General features: G+C 43.7%; 2 protein-coding genes across 4 annotated transcripts in view; both read left to right on the top strand.

Moving 5' to 3' along the window:
- The window catches only part of LOC146798143 (G protein-coupled receptor 4-like), a 287,428-nt gene that overhangs the window by 14,277 nt on the left and 249,487 nt on the right, over positions 1–23,664 (top strand). The window lies entirely within an intron of this gene.
- Positions 1–23,664, top strand: part of LOC146798144 (G protein-coupled receptor 4-like) — a 238,217-nt gene that overhangs the window by 14,273 nt on the left and 200,280 nt on the right. The window contains exon 1 of one of the 3 annotated variants that reach the window (XM_085625381.1): positions 13,211–13,229. The exons of the other annotated variants lie outside the window; for them this stretch is intronic. Within the exon in view, the coding sequence (XP_085481507.1) occupies positions 13,217–13,229 (13 nt within the window). The 5' untranslated portion in view covers positions 13,211–13,216. Of the gene's footprint in view, positions 1–13,210; positions 13,230–23,664 lie in introns of those variants that run through there. 3 annotated transcript variants of the gene reach the window in all.

Genomic DNA, 23,664 nt, shown 5'->3' with positions numbered 1-23,664 from the left:
CGCGAAAGGGAAAGTAATCGCGGTCAAGCGCCCGCGCACATGCACTGTAGCTCTAGGCTGGCCTGGTAGCACTTTATGGAGCCATCTCAAAAAGTCTCGCCAGACCAGCGCATGCGCTGGGTCAGGCGAGACCTAAAAAAGAAAAGTTTCGATATCTGAGCACCGAGGAAGAGTCGCAACTCCTCCTGAGCATGAGCTGACTTCTGTAGGGCTGCCAACACTCCAAACCAGAAAGTGTTGGCAGCCATCATGTGACTTGGTAACCGAGTCACATGAAAAAAACAAGAAAAGGTGGCAGGGTAGAAACACCCTGACCCTACTAGGCCTGCTGAGAGGGTCCCCAGGGCCAAAAAAAGCATATATATATTTTTTTAAACGGCAGAATTCGCGCTGGGTGCGCAAATCCTGCTGTGAAGAAAAAAAGCTCGAGCCCCCCCACACACCCAAGGACCACCACCTCCCTGGGACTTTGCCAATTAAATGCAAGGGGCACGTGCCCCCCCCCCGCAGCCCCGGGGACCACCACCTCCCCGGGGTATTAGAAATTAAGGGGAGGGGGGGCCTGGAGCCCTTGATGGCCCTGGGGACTGCCACTCCCCAGGGCCGGCTCCTGCAATGTCCCGGGATGCCCACCCCTGGGACATTGCTGTTTGCTATTGCAGAGTTGGAGCATGGCTCCCGCCCTGCCATAGAAAATTACGCTTTGCTTCATTGAAGCGAGAGCATGAAAACCTGCTCTTGCTTCAATAAAGCAAAGCAGGATTGCTTTTGAGCAAGGGGAGCTGCATGTTAGCAGCTCCCCTTGCTCAAAAGCAATGCCGGCTCCCGCAGGAGATGGGGAGAAGGCGGGACTGTGGGGGCCTTGGGGCTTCCCCCACGGTCCCCAACGCAAAGGGCTGGCCCCGGGGGATGGGGTCCCTGGGGCCAATAGTGGCCCAGGAAAGAAGGGTGATGTCACTGACCATGTCATGAATAATGTAATATGTGACGTCATCAGCAGTGCATTGCGGGTGCGCGATTTATAGTTAGCTCAACTAACTCTCAGGTTTTGTTCGAGTGAAATGTCGAACTAACTATAACGTCCCTGAAACCTATGGTTTTTTTCAGTGTATATATATATATATATATATGTGTGTGTGTGTATATGTGTATAGGTGTGTATGTGTGTGTATGTATGTATGTGTGTATATATATATATATATATATATATATATATATATATAATGATCACTGGCACAAATCTGGTGACAATCACAGAGATGCTGCAACAGCACCTCCAGACAACAAATGTAATCAGATTTCACACGAAACAGCAGCCACAACCATCACGTGTGTGTGTGTGTGTGTGTGTGTATATGTATATGTGTGTGTGTGTGTGTGTGTGTGTGTGTGTGTATATATATATATATATATATATATATATATATATATATATATATCCACAGCTTCCGTTTCCCCGTCGAGGCTGCCCACTTCCGGCGCCTGCCCCGAACAGTACAGACACGGACCTCAATTCCAGTGCAAATGTTTATTAGCTTTCTTGCGTGCTAGTCGCCTTAACGTTTCGGCTCAGCCTGAGCCTTTTTTATATATATATATGTATGTATATATATATATATATATATACAAACTAACGTTGCCTGCTGTAAGGAGGCCCAACACAGGTGAGTTCAAAGTAAGCCTTCTTTAATAGTTGGAGAAAACAGTGTGCAAGCAGTGCCTCACAAGAAAATGTCCTGCCCAACGCGTTTCATGATAATAATCACTTCCTCAGGGGCTGTGGGCAAATGCTGCGAAGAAGGAATCACGGTGATTTAAAAAGTATTTCTCCCGCCCTAGTAGGCGTGGCCAACCCCGTGGCCTGCTGGTATTTGGAGTACAAACAGTGTTCATCCGAGTGGATAGCCGTGAAATACCTTCAGTCTGCGATGATTAAAATCCCCAGTGGGTCGTGGTTCACTACGAGTGCCTGTCATGTATGTGAGTTCCTCCAACGGCGACTCACCCGTTCCAAAGCCACAGCACAGGTTGGTACCGCAGCGGAACTGCACAGGTGCAGCGGGGCACTCCTCGCGGCTCAGGCGGGGCCGCCACAAACATCCAAACTAACGTTGCCTGCTGTAAGGAGGCCCAACACAGGTGAGTTCAAAGTAAGCCTTCTTTAATAGTTGGAGAAAACAGTGTTCAAGCAGCAAGCAGTGCCTCACAAGAAAATGTCCTGCCCAACGCGTTTCGTGATAATAATCACTTCCTCAGGGGCTGTGGGCAAATGCTGCGAAGAAGGAATCACAGTGATTTAAAAAGTATTTCTCCTGCCCTAGTAGGCGTGGCCAACCCCGTGGCCTGCTGGTATTTGGAGTACAAACAGTGTTCATCCGAGTGGATAGCCGTAAGTGTTTAGCTATGCAACAGTTGCATAACTAAATACTTATAAGGTCCCAAAAGCGAGACCTATTGGCTATGCAAAGCGGCCATGCGGCCGCGAAAGTGATCGCGATCACACATCAAAGCGGCTAAAGTGAAAGTAATCGCGGTAAAAGTGCCGCGCGTGCCCGCGCACATGCACTGTATCTCTAGGCTGGCTTGGTAGCACTTTTTGGAGCCCTCTCAATAAGTCTCGCCAGACCAGAGCATGCGCTGGGTCAGGCGAGACCTAAAAGCGATGTTATACACTTAATTGTAGTAAAAGCAAAAGGTCTTAATTAACACCAGACCTAAAAAAGCTAATCTGGCTGCCATTGGCTGCTAACCTCTTGCCTTGGCATATGCTTTTTTTGTAATATTTTCGCAAGCTTTTTTACCAATAGAGAGGTTTGCAAAAACCGATAGATAGAGAGTTAGTGTTGCAAAGAGAGTTAGTGTTGCAAAGAGAGTTAGTGTTGCAAAGAGAGTTAGTGTTGCAAAGAGAGTTAGTGTTGCAAAGAGAGTTAGTGTTGCAAAGAGAGTTAGTGTGAGTTAGTGTTGCAAAGAGAGTTCGTGTTGCAAAGAGAGTGTTGCAAAGAGTGATAAAGTTGCATAACTAGATAAGGAAGTTGAAATAAACTAAAATTAGTAATATAATAGATACATGTCTATGCAGGCAGGATATACTAGACCACTAAATGCAAACCAGAAATCAATACAAGCAGGGCATACACACTAAATTGGATAACAAATAGAACTGTAGTCCTAAATTAAAATGCATACCAGTATCACATTCTGGAGTGCAGTTAGAAATGCACTTCATTGCATGTGAGCTAAAAAAAAAAATGCAACTGTGTGAACAGTTTCAAACGGACACAGTTTGGTATACTGTGAAATAGCAAGAGCCAGATAAATTAAAACAAACATTGGCAAAGCCATTGTTTCATGTATTTGAGATCTATTGACTTTGTCAAAGGTTTTTTACATGTTGCACAGCAGCACAGTCGGCAGTGCAACACGGCTCAAAGATCGAATTTAAAAAGTGCCTTTACGCTTGCCAGTGTTGACCGCGTCGTTGCTCCTTTTTCCCTTGTCAGCCGTGTTGTACAGCAGCTGTGAAGCATGTAAAAAAAAAAAAAGAGCTCCGGTGGGTAGTGAGGCGCAAGCAACATGAAGGCAGAGGTGTGAAAGTACTGCCGAAAGCGGGAGGAGGGCGGAGGGATTAAAGCAGGGTTCGCCAAAGTTGGTCTGTTCGAAAAATGGAACATCAGCCATATATGGATTATACCATTGCCTTTGACTGCATTACCAGGTATTTATCATGGGCAAAAATTAAGGCAGAGTGCATTGAAAAGGGCCTGTTCACCCCGCAGACTTGAGTGCACAGCCCAGAACAGGCCAAACCTAACACATTTTAAATACTGAGTGGCCTAAATATGGTTGCATACTTACACAACTTCGATTAAATTAGGCCCTCCGTCACAAAGGTTATTTAATCATGCATAAGTGTACCTTATTTCTGATTTAGACCCTGAAATTCCAGATGCAAGTCACACTTAGTCGCAGAAATAAAGCTTTATGTCCAAACATTTAGCTGAGTCATCAGTTAAACTTAACTGGAACAACATGTTCGTTTTTTTTTTTTTTCTTTCCAAAACTGGGAATGGACCAGTCTATAAATGTATGCTGATGAAACAGCTTTTGCACCTCAAACACAAACCGGCTGGCATCGACTTTACGATTTAATATAATTCATCCTCGCCATTAAATTGATTTTGCAATATTAAAACCAAACTGATGATCTTTGGTAGATACCATATGAATAAACACAAATGGTTCTGGAATGGTCCCATTTTAAATATAATGAAAAATGTGTATTGCCTTAGACCTATTGTCATGCCATCTGCATGTGCTGTTCACAGTTACCTTGTAGTAGGCCAGGTGTTCAAGGTTTTTGTGGCACTTTGCATTGCTATCTTCAAGTCCAAGCGGCATTAGATGGCCATTAAACCTTGGACCCAAAAAGCTCTTTAAAAACCTATTTTAAGAAAAAAATACTTGGGTCTGGGCTGAAACACTTGACTAGCCAATACAGTACAGGTATGTTTCTCACCCAGGAAGTGGATTGGGCGTTTACATTTAGCATTTTTATAAACAAAATAGTCTATTTGAAAATGAATAAAAGATTCTGCGGGAATTTAGTGTAGCTTATGTCTTGCAGCTGCCACTCAGTTCTGTTTTGCAATTCCTTTCGCCGGCTGAACTGCTGCTTGTTTCAAACCCTGAGGCTTGTTCAAAATAGTTTTCAGTACCCCATAGACTGTTCAAAGTCCCTTGTACTGTTTGCAAGGTATTCCACAATACTTTCTTTCCATTTGTGTGCTAAAAGGTAATTTCTGTAAAAATTGTGAACAAAACCAACTGGATATCAAGCCAGAACCCTAGATCTTTTACTTTTTAAGGCACCTTTCCCAAAGAAAGAGGAAGGGCTTCATATTAAAACATCTTTTTGCACAAAGTTTTAGTCCTACGTAGTGTGACATTAGTCTTGGTGGCATTAAATTGAAACCACCTAGTTCACGTTCAGCCCTCAACTCTCGAGTGATAAGACTAAAGTCATTCGTATTCCAATCTACCCAAAACTGCAGAGATTACAAAAATGAGTGTCAGCAGTCCCAGGCTGATATCTTAGAGTTAAACCTGTGATTAAGCTAATTGGGGGCACCAGATGAACGTTCGATGGAAGTAGATTTGAGCCCCAGTCGAGCTTTGCGAAAAATTCTGAACTCTGAGCAAACACAAATTTGTGGAAAGATTGGAATTGAGTATGTGATAATTATTACACCCTGCTGATTTTTGGTGACAAATTTCCCCAGACTAATTTTATTATATACCCATGCCTGATAAAAAGAGAGGATGTAGCCTTACGGCTAGAGCCGTCAACCTCCAAGCTGGGGAACCGGGTTTGAGTCTCGGCAACGACACTCAACATCCTGTGATTCGGGGCAAATCACTTAATCTACCCGTGCCTAACAAAAATGAATGTGTCCATCTGTAACGAAACTAGTGCTCATGTTAAGCGCCTGATATATTTGGGTCTAGTTTGCGCTATATAAAACTCTAAAAAAATAAAAAGGCAAACATGCACGTTTCAGTGCAAAAGCCAATCCACATGCCTCAATGCAAGGTGGAGTATTTAGAATAGGAGGTATTTAAAGCACCTGTGAAATACCCCACGCCGAGGTATCTGTATTGACTGGGTGCAGTAAAACCCCCATTATATATCACCCAATTCGGAATCGGGCCCAAAGTACATATTCATTTGTGTATCAGCAGTCCACTGGGATCAAGGGTGTGGGGGGAAAAACAGTCTGCGATAAGTACGCAGTTCATTTACTTAGAAAAGCCTGGAACCTTTCAATGCTCGCCTGGACTCTTACTTGCACACATGCAGGCATAGAGTAAACCAGATCCGGCGGTCAAGCCTTCTCCTACATCGCTCCTAAAGTACACCGCGACCTGCCGCTACATATAAGAGTCTCCTCCTCACTTATTGAATTCCACAAGAAGCGGAAGACCCAGCTTTTCAAATAGTCCCACTAGGCCCGAGGTGTGGCAGCACCAGGATACCCTCCTGGATGATAGTGTGCTCTACAAATCTGCAGTGCTGGCCCATGGATCTTTATTTATCCACAGCACTGAAGCCTCCTAAGAGGTTTACAACCACCAGCCTGGAGAGCTACCCGGATTTCATGGATAGCCGCTTTAGAGCGTAGCCTCTATGCCATGAAGTTGATTAAAGATTTATTGCATATGATTAGAAACATCAAAATGATCACAGGTCTTGCAGTTCAGTGCTTTACATGGGCAGGTTCTGTCCGGTACTCAGTACCTGCACTTCTTCAATTTGAAAGGGAGAGTACTAGCACTTCTCAGCACGGCTGCAGTACATTTAAAGGGAGAGTACCAGCACTCCTGGGTTGCAAGCAGGTACTCTAAAGAGTGAGTACATGCACTTCTATATTTCCATTTAAAGCACTGTTGAAGTTCCATGACTCAATAGCTTTATCTCACCTTTGAGGATAAACGCAGGACTGACCAGTACAGCTTTCTTGTGCTAATAAAAATCTCTTGTTTATTTTTTTAAAAGTTGTCACTGTGTCTGCGTACTGAAGATGCAATGCCATATGTGTTGAAATATGACTTCTGTACAGTTTTTGTGCTGCATTTTGGATTGTAAGACAATAAATTATTCTAATACTTTAGAGTACAATGGTAGGATACTCTACCCAGCAGCGATTTTAAAATGCTAGCCAGGTTTCTTGGGTTGGTTTGTATGGGAATACTCCAGCCCATATAAGACCTGGGCATCAATAGTCTGATAAGAACAGCAAGATCCCATTGTCGTAAGGCTAAAGTAGACCTCGAGAGAAAATGGAAGGTTTTACATCCAGAATTATGATGACAGTAACTCCAATTGAAGTTATGGACTACCCCAAGACTAAGATTGGTTAAAAAAAATTACGCGCAACCCCATTTTCTTCCATGTCTTTCTCTCATTATTTATTTAATCGATTGATTTTGGTATTTATATAGTATGTCTAGCCGTAAGGAGCAGTGCAGAATTTACATAGGGTACATTTGTGTTGCATTTGGAGCTTCTCAAATACAAAGCTCCATACAAGTTATGAGTATGTAAACTAGGGGAGGGTTAATAAATCATTAAGTGTTGAGTGAAGTTTAGAAATGATTTGCAACCTACTACAATAACCAACATTATTTTGTCACAATTTGTTTTGCAAAACTAATTGTCTGGAAAACCATGTTGATTTACTTTGATAAAGAAATGCACGATGTATGATACTAATTATTGTTTTCTACAATATAGCGGGCTTGAATTAGATTGTATGAAGAATATGTAAGAGGATGAAAAGTGGATGCACTGATTGGAATTCACTTTTGTGTGTGCAATTTGCAGTAAAAAAGTTTACTAAAACGTGAGTAGACCTCATTGCCATAATCTTTCACAGTCAAATGAGTGGTACAGAAAAGGTAGGAAACTCACAGAAGGTAACTCTATATAGAGTCGTGGATGTCAAAATCGAATGTTGGAGTCTGTAAAGGAGAACCGTGTTCAATTGTCCGCCACTTTGGAAAATCAGTGCATCCGTGAGCCACGAGGATCATCTAAATCTGGACATGGGTGTAGATGATGCCATTGTCTCATCAAGTGTTTACGGAACCTGTTGATGCATATAAATTGGAGTTTTCTTGATGTTTTCAAAAAGCTGTAGATGGATGTCAAAAACTCATCAATCTTAAATAAAACATTTACAAACTCATGGAATTTATCTCATTCAAGATCTAGAAGCCAATTTGAGAAGTGTCAAGCATGGCATTGTGGTCATTGTTTTTGGCACGGCACCACAATTTTATGAGTTTCACCTTACAAGGGGTTTTGAGAGAGTGGATGTAAATCACAAGATTGACTAGATGAAGCACTGGCTCCTTCATAAACTGGGGGATCTTTAACTACTTGGTAGAGAAAAAAAAAGAATTTACACACATGTTCTAAATGTTTGTTTTGAATCTGACGTGCAAGTTAATTTTTAAAAACTCAATGTGTAGTTAGTAAAATACAGCACCCTCTTAATCACCCTACTTTTAATTGTCGACGAACTCCTGAGGCTCCAATTACCGTATTCATGTGGTATACTGTGAGCACTTGGGTGGGAGACAAGTTGTCCATTCTCCTTTTAGAGCACAGTCCTGTGTTAGGCAGGTCAAGGGCCTCACCGTGCGCACATTTTTGGTCGCCATATTAGTCAGCTCTCTAGTTGACCTGCGGAGTAAACCGATGACTGCCCTGATGGTTTAAAGAGATGTTTCTCACTGAGACCTGGCTCAGAGAGAACTCTATCCCTGATATTGAAAAGACTATGCCTCAAGGCTTTGCAATAGCAAGGTGCGACAGGGAAGAAAGCAAAAAGGGGGAGAGGTGTGGCCATAATCTACAAAGGGGAACTAAAAATTAAATCTGATCCACTGTCACTCGCGAACTGCGAAAACCTGTTGTTTGCCATAGGGCTATCGCCAACCTTCACATTTTCCACCTTGTAATATACTGGCCCTCAGGCCCTGCCACTCAGTTTATACAAATCCTCGCTGACATAGGGGTGGATCATAGCATCACAAATGCCAACTGCACTGTATTAGGGAATTTAAATCTCCATTTGGAAAATCTGGACTGTGAAGTTTTCAACCATTTTATGACAGACCTAGAGGCAATCCAGCTTACACAACGGGTAAAAGTCCACATCCATTAGCAAGGCCATCTACTAGATCCAGCATTTTCAAACCTAATAGAAATGACTACAGGGGACCCCATATAGATCATATGGTCAGGCCACTAGCGGCAACCTGCTTTGGCCTGCTCAGAACATTGACAAAGCTCCCAAGATGGCTACCTGAACCATCACGTAGAATAGTGGTTCAAGGATTAGTGTGGGAGGGCGGGCCGGATAAACAGACGAGGAGGCTGTATATAGTGGGCCAGTTGTTGGTTTTTATTATAAAAGTCAGAAATAGGACGATAGGCTGCAAATGATTCCTCGGGATCTCCTGATGGACGTTCGCTAGGAATAGGTACGGTGGTCTCTTGAACTTCCCCGTCGTCTATGGCTTCTTCTGATTCTTAGGGTCGACCACGGAGGCTCATAGGGATAAACGAGAGACAAAAGGAGCCGTCAGTCCTATCTCCTCATTACCAAAACCCATTCAGGGTAAACCCGTCACCATCTCCAGGGGGTGCTGTAAGTTACGAGCGTGTAGCCGGTTAGGGTCACATGTGAGGGTAGGGGACTAAAAATGCAAAAGGGATCAGGATAGGAACAGGGGTATATGAGGTTTCTTGTCAACTCTTAGGGGTATCTCAGGGTGAACACTACTGAGTATGTCGGTGGGTCGGCCCTCCTACCCAGATTCCGCCCCTCCCTTCTCTTCCCCCTTAATGTCTTCTACCGGTCCCTGAATCGGGGTACTCATCGGCTCCGTCGCAACTCTCCCCCGGAGTTGCGGCCGCTCTACAGCCTCCTCCTGTGGGGACCACCAGTCCTCGCACCACCGTTCTTCGTCCTCTTCGTCTTCTCCGCTACTCGCTCTGATGTCGTTGTTCTCCTCCGTCTCCGCGATCTCCTGGGTCTCCTTGTCTCTCCTCTCCGATCTCCGTTTCTCCCCGACGTCTTCCTCCTCGTTGGGAGCTGTTTGGTCCTTTTTCTCTGTTGCCGGTATACTGCTTCCGGGGTTGTTCCCTCCTTCGGTGATGACGTCCGCAGGAAGAGTTTCCTGTATGGGCAAAAGACGGAGGGGCGTGTTTAACCTCCGGTAGGAGGTCGTGGGAGACTGCGGCATCAGGGTCCTACTTCCCTCAGGTATGTGTCCGTTATTCCGGTATGCAGCCCGTGTGTGGGCTTCGCTCGGTACCCCCTCACAATTAGTAATTTCACGACTCAATCATGGCAACTCCCTATAGCTGCCAAGACCTAAGGCTGTAATAAAAAGACTGCAAGTTACCCAGAATGCCGCCGCCTGCATATTGATGAAAATCCCCAAACACCAATCCTCAACTGCTCTCCTGGCAAGCCTGAATTTTAAAGCACTGTGCTTAGCTCATCGAGCAATGTACAAAAAGATGCCAAAGCTAATTCAAAGTTTTCTTGCACCCTATAATATGTCAAGAATGATGCGCTCCATCAACCAGCAGCTGTTTGCAGTACCCTGGATAAAGAGATCTAGGAGTGGAGGTAGCTTTTGCCTTCCTGGCTCGTGAACTCCGGAACGTGCTCCCACAGCACTGAAGGAAAACTGAATCCGAACCAAATTTTAGGAGACCATTAAAAACAACTCTGTTCGATGAAACCTAATCTTATGGGAAGTACCTGGAGCTGGTTAGCACTGGAAGTCCATTTTGGGTAGCCATGCGCTCTAGAAGTACCCTTGAATAGATTGAAAAGAATTTGGAAAGCCATGATGGATGGAGCTGTTTAAAGAGCAACAGTGAGTGCAGTGGAGATGCAGTGTTTTGACTGTTATGGAGTGAGTGTCTCCTAAACTAACAAGCATTTGCAATGCAATAGGTCTCGCATTTATGCGAGTTTGAGCTATTGACATTGCAAATTACAATGCCTTTTATTTATATTTTAAAAACAAAAATAAAAGGCACTGTCATTTGCAATGTCTATAGCTCAAACTTGTGTAAATGCGAGACCTATTGCATTGCAAATGCTTGTTAGTGTTTATGTGGGACTTCACCCCCTGTGACCCCTGTGACTCCTACCCAACTTGCCACCACTGTTATCAATTTTTACCTTCAACTAAGTTATTTTATAATCTGATCATAGGCTCATCGTATATTATACAATAGCCACCAGATGTTCACAATTACTCATCATGATATATAGCAACCTATTATTATTCTACATACATATACCTAGGTAATTGAGTATTAGAAGAACTCATTAAATATTTACTAAGGAAAAAATAATTTTTGAAGTTTGAACTCCATTTTCGTGCTGAGAATAGCTCATTGTATTCTTAAATATGAGCCAAGCGGAAGTCCATTAACAATCAAACACATTCTTATGACCTGAGGCTCAAATTGTATGCAGAGAATAACTCATTTGTATATAGTGTAGTGTGATATCTGCCAAGATAGAGCTGAGTCATGAATAATTGTTAAAATCTGGTGTTTACTGAATAATATAAGGTGAGCCTTTGATTGAATTATGGAATAACTTTTCACACCCCTTAAGTTGGATGTATGCCTAGTGTGCAGGTCACGAGGGTTACTGACCCCCTTAAGGTGTGCGCTCTGCAGAGAGGCCACAGTTTGGGTGAGCATGTATTCATAACCCCCTCCACTGAGGGGCATTGTGAGAAACTCTCACCCCTTTCGGCCTCAACTCCAGAACTGTCAGTCATTGCCGCTGTGCACCCACTCATCACAACCTGAACCCACGGACACCTAGAGGCAAGTTTTTTTCACGCTACGCACTATTCAAGAGTGTGAATGCCCTCAGCCCGCACTTGCAGAGAGGCTGCAGAGGGTGGAGAGGGGGGCGGGGGCCCCCTGAGCCTTGTCGGCACCTGTCTGCTTACAGAGGAGGTGCCTGCTGGTGCGGGCTGTGCCAGTGCTCCTCATCACTTGCGCGTCGCTCCCACACCTGTATGACCGCAGGACCGGAGCCTTCCACAGACGAGGTAATAAGGTAAAAGCAGACAACTCTGAGTGATGGGAAATTGTCCTTGAAGGGATGGTGGGTAAGGGCGAGGGGGATTATGGGAGTTCCACGGGGAGAGCAGTTGATATCAAAAAGGGGGAAAGGCAGCTGGGGACATTGTAAAGGGGAGACAGAGGGCGGGATTAGGAATGAATGGAATTCCATAGGTGCAAGGGAGTTAGGTGCGCAGGGATTGCCTGGTTGAAGGACGGGGGTGTATAAAGGGTGAGAGGACGATATTCGTGTCAATCTGCACAATAATCCGTGTGCAATTTGTTAATCCATAATACTCATAGGCATACGGAGCTGTACAAACGCCAATGTGTCTTTAAAATTATATGCGGCAAACCAAGCGATAGAACTAGTTAGTACAAACACGAGAAGGGGAGTAGTCGGGTCAATATTAAAGGACAGCAGAGCAGTCAACAATAGGAGGTACCACTGCGTAGAGCAACTGAAGGAGTAGCGGGAAAAAGCCACTGAGAGGCACAAAGAAAGTAATGCAATAAGGGAGACCGTGGGATAACAACGGAGAAGAAATAAAGAGAACGGGAAAAGTAACGCTGTCAAAAAATGACAATTAGCTTACAGGGAAAATAAAAGGGGGAGAAATAATAAAAGTGAAAAGGAAAAAGAGTGAGGGTAGAAAAAGCCAGACCAATCAAGAAGAAATACAGTGAGAGGCGAAAAAAACCAGCGCTCGCCATAGCGCTGTTTATATTTGCATCGTGCTTTCACTTTCAGTGAAAGCGAAAGCACAATGCAACAAACGCTTGCCATGATGTATTTGCTCGGCTTTCTTGCCTGCAAAAAGGTTTCTTGTCTTTATGGGGCCATGTGTTTGGCCCCATAAAGATAAGAAACCTTTTGCGACCAACGCAAAGCAGGCGAGGCCGTCCAAATGGGACGGCTCAGAAAGCCGAGCAACAACGTCCCAAGGAGCTCTTTTCCAATGGCTGGCCACCGTTTAGCATAAACGGTGATGCCAGCCAATGGAAAAGAGGGGCGGGGCTTAATGCCCCTTACAGAAAATACCACATCTCATTAAATCTCGCCAGCGAGACTGCGCATGCGCGCAGCCTACGCCAGGCGAGACCTAAAAAGGTACTGTTGAAGCGCTTTGTCGGGTAAATGCCCTGGCACCACCTGGCCACAATAGCCAACAATACAAGAGTTTATGATAGTAGAATTAAAATTTTCATGCTGAATGATGTCACTGTACCTGTGAAAACGTTGCTATTAATTGAAGATTAGCATTTTTGTATGTACAAATTATCCTATTGTAGGCATACATTCTCAATAAGGGTATCGCTACTTATGCTGTTTGTCCACAGACATTACCGTGATGGCTTCCTGATGAATGTCACTATGCCGAAATGCAACATCAAGCCCTCCAGCATATCGTGTCATGGTTATCACATTTCCAAGAATTGGCAACATTGACAATTGTGAACCTTATACCCACTTATGTATAATTTTTGATCTAAATATCTGTTGTATCCCTAATATATATTGACATTAAGCATGATCAGTTTATGATGTTAAAAGGTATGAGTATGTCTGATGAACATCCCAAATATTTTTAGACTATGTATTGAAATATGTCACTTTTCATTAATTGAATATATATTTTTCTACTTTTGTTATAAATACACATAATTTGTTGTTGTGTTTTGTGCTTGTTATTTGTTTGACCAATTGATTTAGTTGTCATTGTTGTGTTTTGTGCCCACAATTTGTCTGCATAATTACTTGCTTTGGTGAAACTCCCTGTGAAAACATTGCTACAGACTATGTCACAGATCCAAGGGTGGTGAAGTAGTATGGGTGTGGACTGACAGTCTTGAATGAATCGTTTTTTAACACTTCTTATGCATCTTTTTGAACGTCAGCAAGGCTATATGTACGTGATAAGAAATGGAGTGAATTGGTGGACTATAAGAAAGTAAGGGCATTATGCTGGGTCTTGTCGAGCTTGTTATTTACGCTTCAAAGAGTGCTTTATCTCTTTGATCTTCATAGTGTCTTTATGAATGTTCCTCAGACTTTGTGTGCAGTCCATGGGATAACAGTTTATGTATCAATAGGCCGCACTCTGCGCTTGATTAATGAGGATTTGTTTGAGTAACTGAATACATTCAAGGTGGTTATTTTTGTCCTTTGTGCGGTACATTGAGTGATTTCTTTTTTTCCAGGTAGTCCTGGTTAAAAAACATCTATCTATCCATCGGTAATGCCTCTCCTCCTTGTGGCCTAAATAAAGGCCTGGACTATTGTGGCCCATTGTTTGTAATAAATAGCCCATCCATAATGACGGCTATTCCGTTACTGTAAAAGGTCCTGTCCATTGTGATCCAAATAATGTTTTGGCTGTTGTAACCCTAGTAATGCCCAAAGCTACTTGGCTTCAATATTTTTGCTCTAGATGCAAACCCAGCTGTTGGGGTCAACTTTGCCCCTGGCTATTATGGCATCTATATTGATTCTAGCGTTTGCAGCCATAATAATAGCTCCCCAAAAATGTCCCTTTGCTGTGATTCTAGAAACAGTTGACAAATGTAGTCATAGCAACATCCAACCTTTGTTACGGCATGCTGGGAGTTGTCAATACTGCAAGGACATTACTGAGAGCTGCCTTGACTGAATAACTTTGCACTGTGAGCTTTTTCTGCAATGACCCCCAAAACTGGAAGCTTTCCTTACTGTAGGGACATTATACTGGGCCCTCTTTTAACTAAAGTGACCTCACACACAGAACTGCTCGTCTGAAGTGACATCACACATGTATCTGCTCTTCCTGCAGGAAGATCAAACAAAGAGTCAGGTGGTGCAGCTGCCTTGGTCACCTTCCCCACAAACATGCCACTTTTTCAAAGGAATAATCCTCCCCAGACAAGTCAAGACCTAAAGAGGAACCTATTCAACATTTCCCAACCTAACAACAGCTAACAATAGACACAATACATGTCCTTGGCTTCTCCACACAACACATCCGTTCACAATCACTTGCTGTAGAGAGACAACAGTCTTCTGCAGTTTACACCGAGGTCTGTGAGAGAGACCAGAACCCTGTGGAAATAACCACTTCTGACAGATCTCAAAGCTTACATGCTATATAAAAGCTATGTTTGTACTATCAAATTCTAATAACAAAACCAACATTGATAGAGAGTCTTGATGCAGGCTGTGACATCACACTCTGAGCTGTCGTGCAGCCATGACATCACGCTGATCACTGCTGTAAGAGCAACTCTATCGCATTGGAAGCAGTTGCTATTGTCGTACAATCAACTTATTAAATCTAAAATAGTTGTAAATCAAACGTTTAGGGTACGTGTATCCCTCCGTAATAGGTTCCTAAGGAAGTGGTCCTGATACAAGGGATACTAGGATGCTGAAGATGTGCAAGAATGTTGTGGATGCGATGTGGTTGTTGGAAGTCTTCCTGCGGCTACTACTCAGTCCAAGAGGGGGTCCTGTCCACGGGGTTGACGTCCTCCAAAATCTTTTCAGTTCTGGCAGAAGTTCATTGGCCACTGGGCTACCAGGTGCCCGGTATCGTGATCACAGTCAAATCCTTCCCTTGGCAATAACTTGACTTCTGGGCAACCAGGCTGCACTCTGACTCTCCTGGGTTCAGCAAACTCGGGTGCAACTTTGAACATCAGGTCCTGGTCTCTAGTGCTGTACAGCTGGAAGATTTCAGATACCAGCTCGCCCCAGCAGGCACCTTCAGCTGTTGTGGCCCTGTGCTGCAAACAGGAGGTCAGCCAACTGACCCTTGGAGTCTCTTGTTTCGGCTGGGTTATGGAAATTACTTCTCCATGAGCAGGACAAGGCAGGGACAGTCCCTATCTTTTGCTAGCCTCCAGGTTCAGCAGGTGCAGTCCACGCCGGTGCAGCCTCTCTTTGCTGGTTCCAGGGTACAGCATGGAAAGTCCTTCTTCCAGTCCAGATGAGATCTGGGTGCCAGGGGTGCCTTATTTATTCCCAGAAAATGCCCTCTGGCAGGTTGCAGTTGTTAGCCAAAGGGCTACCAGGTTCCCTCCCTCCTGATAACCACATCCTGGGAAGTGTGGCATCTGGCTATCCCAAATGCACCATTTTGCTCACTCCCAATATGGCAGAACCCATAGCTTGATGTCCAGTGCTCCCTAGCCCAACCCAGAGGTCTTACTACCAAAGGGGCTAAACGCCAAACTGTTTTACAACAGGTTCCCCTCTCATTCCTGGGTGCCAGCGTGTCTGCTCCTCTACCAAATGTTCCCCGTTTACTCTTCAAAGGCGGCTTCATCTTTGAAGCTTGCTTTTGGGCCAACACCCTTGTGCCTTCCTGCAGGACGGAGAAAACACCCTTCACTTCACTGTAGGCCCCTATTGTCCCCTTTCCTGAGAGTTGTTAGCAAGCTTCCCAAGGAGGGCAGAAAGCTATCTTTGGTTCAAGCTCTTTGTGAAATTATTAAGGGCACAGGAGATTGAAGGCAACGTTGTAAAAGTTGCTCCTGTAACCTGTTGCATTAACTTCAAATTGAGAATCCAGTTGGGAATAATGTAATGAGTTGTTTGAGTACCAACTGTGGTCGCACCGTTCAGGATTTAGCACAGCTGAGAAGTCGGCGTGTAGCCCTGTACTCGCCAGTGGGGCAACCAAGTCTTTCCATAGGAAAAAAAACAGTTTTGCATTTTTCCTACCAGAACATGTAAAATACTTGTTCGGCCCATGAAATATGCTGCACCCTATTTTAAGGGTCAGTAGACCTGCTATAAGGGTGACTTACACGTTTCAGAGGGATATTTGACTTTGTCATCGCTTTTAAATGGCAAAGTCAGGCTAGCCGTTCGAAACTGCTCTTTCAGTCTGTAGTGGTAGACAGGGAGACTTGTCACACCCAGGGTAGCACAGTGAGCGCTGCAATCCCCTGGGTGACTTCCTAACTTGCAGGCCCAGGGTACTATATACTAGGGACTTACAGCTACAGTTAAGTTAGCCTATACCAATTGGGTATAGCCAATGTAACATAACGTTGTCTGGTCAGGCCACTGATGGGGGGGGGGTCTGGTTAGCAGGCCTCCGTGCACTCTGAGTTGAAAAACCAGCAACAACTGTCAAACAAGCATTTGCAATGCAATAGGTCTCTAATTCGTGAGAGTTTAAGCTATCGGCATTATAAATGACAATGCCTTTTATTTATCTGTTTTGATAACACATAAATAAAAGGCATTGCCATTCACAATGCCAATAGCTCAAACTCTTGTAAAGGCGAGACCTATTTCACTTCAAAGAAGCGACCCTCATTGACCCAGGCAGCTTGGAAAGTGAAAGCCCGCATGGCACACTTAATGTTGCAGGAAAGCTTGTTGTGCCTGCAGTAGGTGAAACTCGTAAAAGAAAATAGTGCTTAGAGACTAAATAAGACATACTGTGTAACGGAAGTAAATGGGTCAGTCCTCATGGGAGGTTACAAATGAAGACCAGGCGGTACTAAGGAGGGGCTAACAAGCCTAATAACGATTCAGAAGCCAGCATTTATTAAGGACAATGACACAAGCCAATGACAAATATGGGCGGAGAGTGGGCGGGGCTTCAATTCTATACTCGAATACAGCATGCCTCGCAGAGCAGCGCATGCACTGCCCTGGCTCTACCTTAAAAACTTGGTGGAGTAATACAAAAAAGGCATTTTCTTACAATATTCCATCCATATCTGTTCTAAAGAAATTTCATTCATATCACGTGCATAATAATGCACGTAGTGTGTATATTCTCAAATAGCTATACATGATGGGTAGAAAAACTGCAGAAATAACTTTGATCAGCAAATTTCTTATATTTAACTCTGATTGTCTATGCTACCACTGCTTAATTTGGCCGGTGTTGTCCTGTACTCGGCACTGATACCTAATTGGCAACACCCGGCACTTATGACAGCCTGCTACATGGTTTCGGTGTTTGACTAATTTAGAGATAAGCACAACTAGTTTAATAATTGAATAAACGTTAAAAATGACTAATACCTGCTGTCCAAGCTTTGCTTATAGCTTTGGGGCCTTAAATAGTTTGAACTGGCACACCTATAGAGTGTGATGGTTAGTAGTTGTGTTGGTACTGTCATTGGCGGCGCTAGCAGGGCCGATGGGGGGTGCAAGCTGCTGTGGCCTCCTGATAAAAGGCCTGGCACTTTTTTTTTTTTTTTTTTTTTTTTTTTTTACAAACTAAGCGCTGGATGCTCTACTTAAACAAATCCATGAATGCCAGTGGAACACCTATGAAGGCACAGAAGAGCGACCTGCCAGCGCCGTAAGTTGGCAGCAAAAGGAAATGTAACAAGGAATCCATAAACGCGTTATCAAAAGAACGTGTATTGGTCGCCGTATTTTTCCTCTTTCCTATCCGCCTTCCTAATAAATGTAAATGGGTTTCCACCAGAGCCCAAATCGGTATAAACCACAAGTGAAATGTATGGCTTTGCATACTCGGCCTAGGCGTTTGGTGACGCTGCAACACACAAAAAGAATACGATCATTGTTCAGTTCATTCACGTTTTTGCATATGATGGCTCAGTGCGTTCTAGAGAAGTGGGGTAGGAAATGTATGAAGAGACGTATAGTAGTAAAATGAAAGCACGGCAGTTGGAGTTCAAAGTGCGTCATCACTCGGCCCGCGCGCGCCTTCAAAGCTCAGCTGTCGAGGAAAGCACCTGCGCGCCGGTTCACGCGAGGACGTCGAACTGAAGCCAGCTTCCTGTTGGCTCCGAGGATCACAGGATTGGGACACATAGAGGGCAGAAAGTGAACAAAGGCTGGGGTTGTCTTCTTCGTCGTGTCGCCCTCTTCACCAGGGCCCACGCACAAGGCGCCCTGTCATTGCACGCAGTGATGCGTGACAGCCCACGCTCTGCTCTCAGTGCACCACACCCTTCTGAAAACAAAAAAGTTGCTGATGCCTCTGAGCAAATATTTATAATCCATATGCATATGGATGAATCGGGTTCTGTGCTACACCTAAAGCCACAGTGTGCATCTCTTAGGTGGCTGCCCACGGCTATAAAGCTAAACGCCTGTCTTATCTGTCTATCATACAACAGCCAGTTTAACTAAACCTGGTAATGACACATTAAACTGGTAAATTCGCTGGATTTCCCCCACCTCATCGAGTTACCAATACAAGGGGGACCGGTTATTCCTGCGGTGTGGAAAATTGAGTACATTATGTCTAGGTGGACCACGGGGGTCCCCTGAAAAATGAGGAATTCTTGGGGGAGTCAGTAATTCTGGGTCTGATTCAACTGGTGGCTCCTTATTTCCCTATACTTTCACACAGAGATTTTGCTTGTTTTTAGCACTTGAAATCTCCATTTGAAAGTAAAGAGAGAACTGTTGTTTCAGGTTCCGTCGGAATGAAGAGGCCACTTGTAATGTGGGCCTTGTGTTAGCCCGCAAAAGAAGCTATGGTGCCCTCCTCAGCTGTGGCTCATATTTTATATATTTGCCCAGCTCTACATAGGAAACTGCTAAACTATGGAAAACCTTTGTTTTGAGGATGAATCCATTCTGTTTTGAAAAGACTTCTTGGAGACATTCAGAAAGTTTCCCAGGAAATGCATTCCTTCCATTGCCTACCACTGACTTTGTATTTTGTTACTCACAGTTGCTTGTTTTTTCTGCCTTTATTTGGTTTAAGTTGCTCAGTATGTCTCAATCTCTCCCTTGGAAAATAGCCTGTTTACTGTTTTCTTCCACGAGGTCTTGCTTTCTGTAAATAGCCCTTTCAATTGTATTCTTATTTTGTTACATTTACTGTGCATTCAAATGCAGCGGTCAAAAGTTGGGCTCAGACGTCTGAGGTAGCTTGGTGTTTACTTTTGTTTGTCTGACCTCATAGTGAGACAATTTATTTGACAATCATGCTAGATTGTGGGGGTGCTGGAGGAAGGCTGTACAATGTTTTGTTTTGTAGCACACCACAAAATGTGTTATTTGTGCGCTGTACAGTATTTTTTGTTTTTTTTTGTGGTAAAATTGTTGCAAAGGAAATGGCCATTTCGATTGAAAATGGGTTAACTGTAATGGCTGTGTACTACCACAACCTCTACTCAGTGCCACTCTGCTACATGCTACTCCACAAGATCCTACACCACTCCATTCTACTCTACTCTACTCCATTCTACTCTACTCAATTCCACTCTACTCCATTCCACTCTACTCCATTCCACTCTAAGCCACTCCTCGCTGTGACACTGTACTCTTCTCCACTCTATGCAACTCCAGTCTGCGCCACTCTGTGGCACTCCAATCTACTCCAATACACTTCACTCTTTGCCACTCCACTTATGCCACTCCACGCCACTCCAACACTGTATTCCACTCCACTCCACACCTGCCCACTCTACGCCCCTCCATTCTACAACACTCCACTCTGATTCTCTACTCCACTCTACGCCATTCTACTCTATTTCCTACTCTATTTCCTACTCTGTTACCCACTCTATTCCACTCCACTCTGTGCCACTCCAGTCTACGCCACTCCATTCTACAACACTCCACTCTGTGATGCTCTACTCCACTCCATTCCCCACTCTATCCCCCTCTCTGTGCCACTCTATGCCACGCCACTCTATTTGACTCTAGGCTACTCCACTCTACACCACTCAGCTCTACGTCACTCCACTACATTGTACAACACTCAACTCTATGATCCCCTACTCCACTCTATGCCACTCCACTGTATTCCCCACTCTGCCACTGCACTCTAATTGACTCTGTGCAACTCTATGCCACTTCACTCTAGGCCACTCCACTCTACACCACTCCAGCTATGCCACTCCACTCTACTTTCCTCTTTGCCACTCCACTCCACTCTATGCCACTCCACTCTATGCAACTCCACTTTACTGTACGATACTCCACGATGCTCCATTCTGACATTCTACTTGTTTCACTCTGCCACTGTATTTCACTCCACGGCAATTTACTCTACTCTACTCCTCTCTACCCCACAGCACTTTACTCAACTCCTCTCTACCCCACTCTGCACCACTCACCTCTACAATGCTCGACTCTACAACACTCTTCTCTATGCCACTCCAATCTACACCCCTCCACTCAGACAGTCTATCCTATGCTACTCTCCTCTATGCCACTAGTTTTTAGCCATGCTAAACAGCAGCCACACTGGTGTACAACATGGCTAAAACACTTTGTAGAGCCAATAGCTCTTGCATAAGTGAGACCTATTGGCATTGCCAATGCCTCTTGTCTCCCTGGAATAAATGCACAGCTTATTTGTAGGGTCACTAAATTGTTAGATTTCTTTTTGCTACACTTAAAGCAGTAGGAATTGGGGAATTGCTTCTCACTGTATGACAACATCATGAGGGAAAAGCAAGAACGTGTGATGTAGTTTTCAAAGTAGGGATCAAGCAGAGCTTGAATGGAGACTGCATGGCTGCCTAAAGAAGACATTCTAAACGCGTAAATTATGTTTTGTGTCAAATTCTTAACTTTTTTAACAATAATTGTGCAGACTACTGGTGCATTTTATTGAATGAATTGTTAAGGTTTTAATTAACCTACATGAAGGTATCTATTTTACCTACTAGCTAAAATTGAAGGATGATCACATTTTTGTCTTCCTTATGTACGTTTTATGATTTAAAAAAAAAAAAAATAGGCCTGGTTGATATTGGAATGGTTCTAGTTATTCATTAGTAGTTTTGCACTCTGACCCTTTGCCGATCATTATGTTACCAGCAGGCAAAAGGTTTTGCAAATGGTTTACATTTTTGCCAGGTATTTTGGCCATATAGCCAAAACCGCAGAGTAAATGTCCTGGAGGGGAGTAAAAAGAAGCGAAATGTGATGTGCTTCTGTGGTTGGCGGGGTTACGGGATTAAGGGAAGAGTGGCTGGAAAGCATTTCGCTAATCCCTATTTAAAAAGTCCTTGTCAATTAAGTCCATTCTTTACGCACCTAAAAGTTTAGTCATTCACTGACGTCAAAAAATGCCTCTCAGACCAGAAATTTAAAAGAAATTGATTCCTGACTAGACACTTTTTTTGGGGTTTTTTTGGTAAACAATAAGGGTTGAATGATAGTGGGGCCGGCTAAATGTGAATGGATTCAGAAGCCTTTTATACAGCTAAATTTAAAGCTGCTGCAGTACAACACCCCTCTACAAGCAAATTACAAAGACATATGCCGAACCCCTTCCCAGATTACCCAGCAATGTATTAAATATGACGTTTTTGCAAAAAATGTCTCTTAATTAAGGACGCCAATTTATGCGCCGGAGTTACCTCCATGGGCTGCATTCCTTTCTTGATAGTGAATGGTGCTATGTACTAACTTGTACATTTGGCGCTTTGTCCCATACTTTTGCCATCTTTAATCACTGTTAATGTCAGGTGTTGCTTCAGCACATTTTTAAATGGTACACCTTTTTAATGGTGCTCTATTTACTATCAAGGTAGCTATAAAGAGGAGTGGGCCCTAATTTAGACAGCTAGATTGGGCTGGTAAATACTATAAGATATTTAGCTGACCGTTTACGATGCTGCCAATTAATTAAACAGACTCGGACCAAAATCTTTAAGAATGATGGTCTACATCATATAATTATTCAATGTTTTCAATTAATACTCTTTTTGTAAGTTCACAAGACAGATTTGGACTACACTCCACAATTACATAACATCAAGACAAACTAACAAAAAACATCAAAACAATGTTAAAAATTGTCATTTTGAACACATTATTCCCCTTTGTTGCTATGCATGTTTTTATGAAAAACTCTTCTTCCCCTGGTAGTAACCACCATGGGAAGAGTTTTTCATAAAAACATGTACAATCCCTCTGTTGTGCCAAATGTTTTACCCCCGACGGTTGGTAACCCCAGCTGTTTCACTAAAATTGTAATTGATTGAAATGTGGGTTACGTTGTTTCTCTTGACTGGTAACAGTGTACATTGATTTGCTATTTGAACATTGTACCAGTATTAAGCAAACAAGAAGTTCAGTCACAGCAATATAAAATGTTAGCATTAAGATCTGGTGCTCAGAGGAGAGTTTTTGGTCCTCTCTTCTATACATGAGTACAACTAGAATCGTCCAAACTAAAAGTCATTATTCTAAGGAATCTCAAAATTGCGCCAAATGCAGAAAAATAGGTAAATATGGGAAAGTACAAGAAGTAAAGGAAGTTTTAGGAAGGTGTAAGCATTGCAGATGCGCCGTTGAGAGTCTTCTTGGGTCAGTGGAATTTTGGGTATTAGCCTGAGCCACACTCAGCAAGAATCAAAGGGAATAAGCATACAGGTCTAAACCTCTCAAAGTACAAGTGAATGTTGCTCAAGCATCAGACCGTATAGTCTCCAGTTATTTGCACTAAAATCATTCAGATACCACCCCTCTGTTTGCATCATCAGGGGTTCCATTGTCCTTTCCATTCTCATGTTGTAAACTGAAACATTTGTGAAATATCCCACACTGAATATGAGAACGTCAGCGCCCTTGCTCAACCAAACCATGTTAAAACATTGCTGAATAGGATTCCTCAGCAGGGCCAGACTGGGAACCAAAACTGGCACTGGCACTGGCAAAGAGCTCGGCCGGCCCCAGGGGAGGTGGGTGCTAGTGGAAAGCTTTGTGCTCTTGTTGCTGGGGGGTGGTCTTGTACTTATGCTGCAAAACTGGCCCCCGGGTAAAAAAAAAAAACTGCCTCCCAGGGGTCTAAAACCGTCCCCTTACCCTGGCGGACCACTTGGGAAACGCCCAGTGCCCACTACAGCTAGTCCGGCCCTGCTCCTCAGTTAACGCTCTGGCTCTCCATGTTCTCTCTTCTTCTCAGGCCCTCTCTCTATCGCTAATACAGTGTTGTATCTGTTCTCAAACTAACAATGTGTGCGAATACCTGCCAGGGAATAGTCGTGTCAGCAGAAATGGAAAACAGTATTTTATGCAGAATGAAAAACAGGCTTACTTAAGG

Source organism: Triturus cristatus, chromosome 9 (assembly GCF_964204655.1).
Source record: "Triturus cristatus chromosome 9, aTriCri1.1, whole genome shotgun sequence".
Lineage (NCBI taxonomy): Eukaryota > Metazoa > Chordata > Amphibia > Caudata > Salamandridae > Triturus > Triturus cristatus.
The sequence above is the reverse complement of the archived record's forward strand: the minus strand, read 5'-3'. Positions and strand labels throughout refer to the sequence as shown.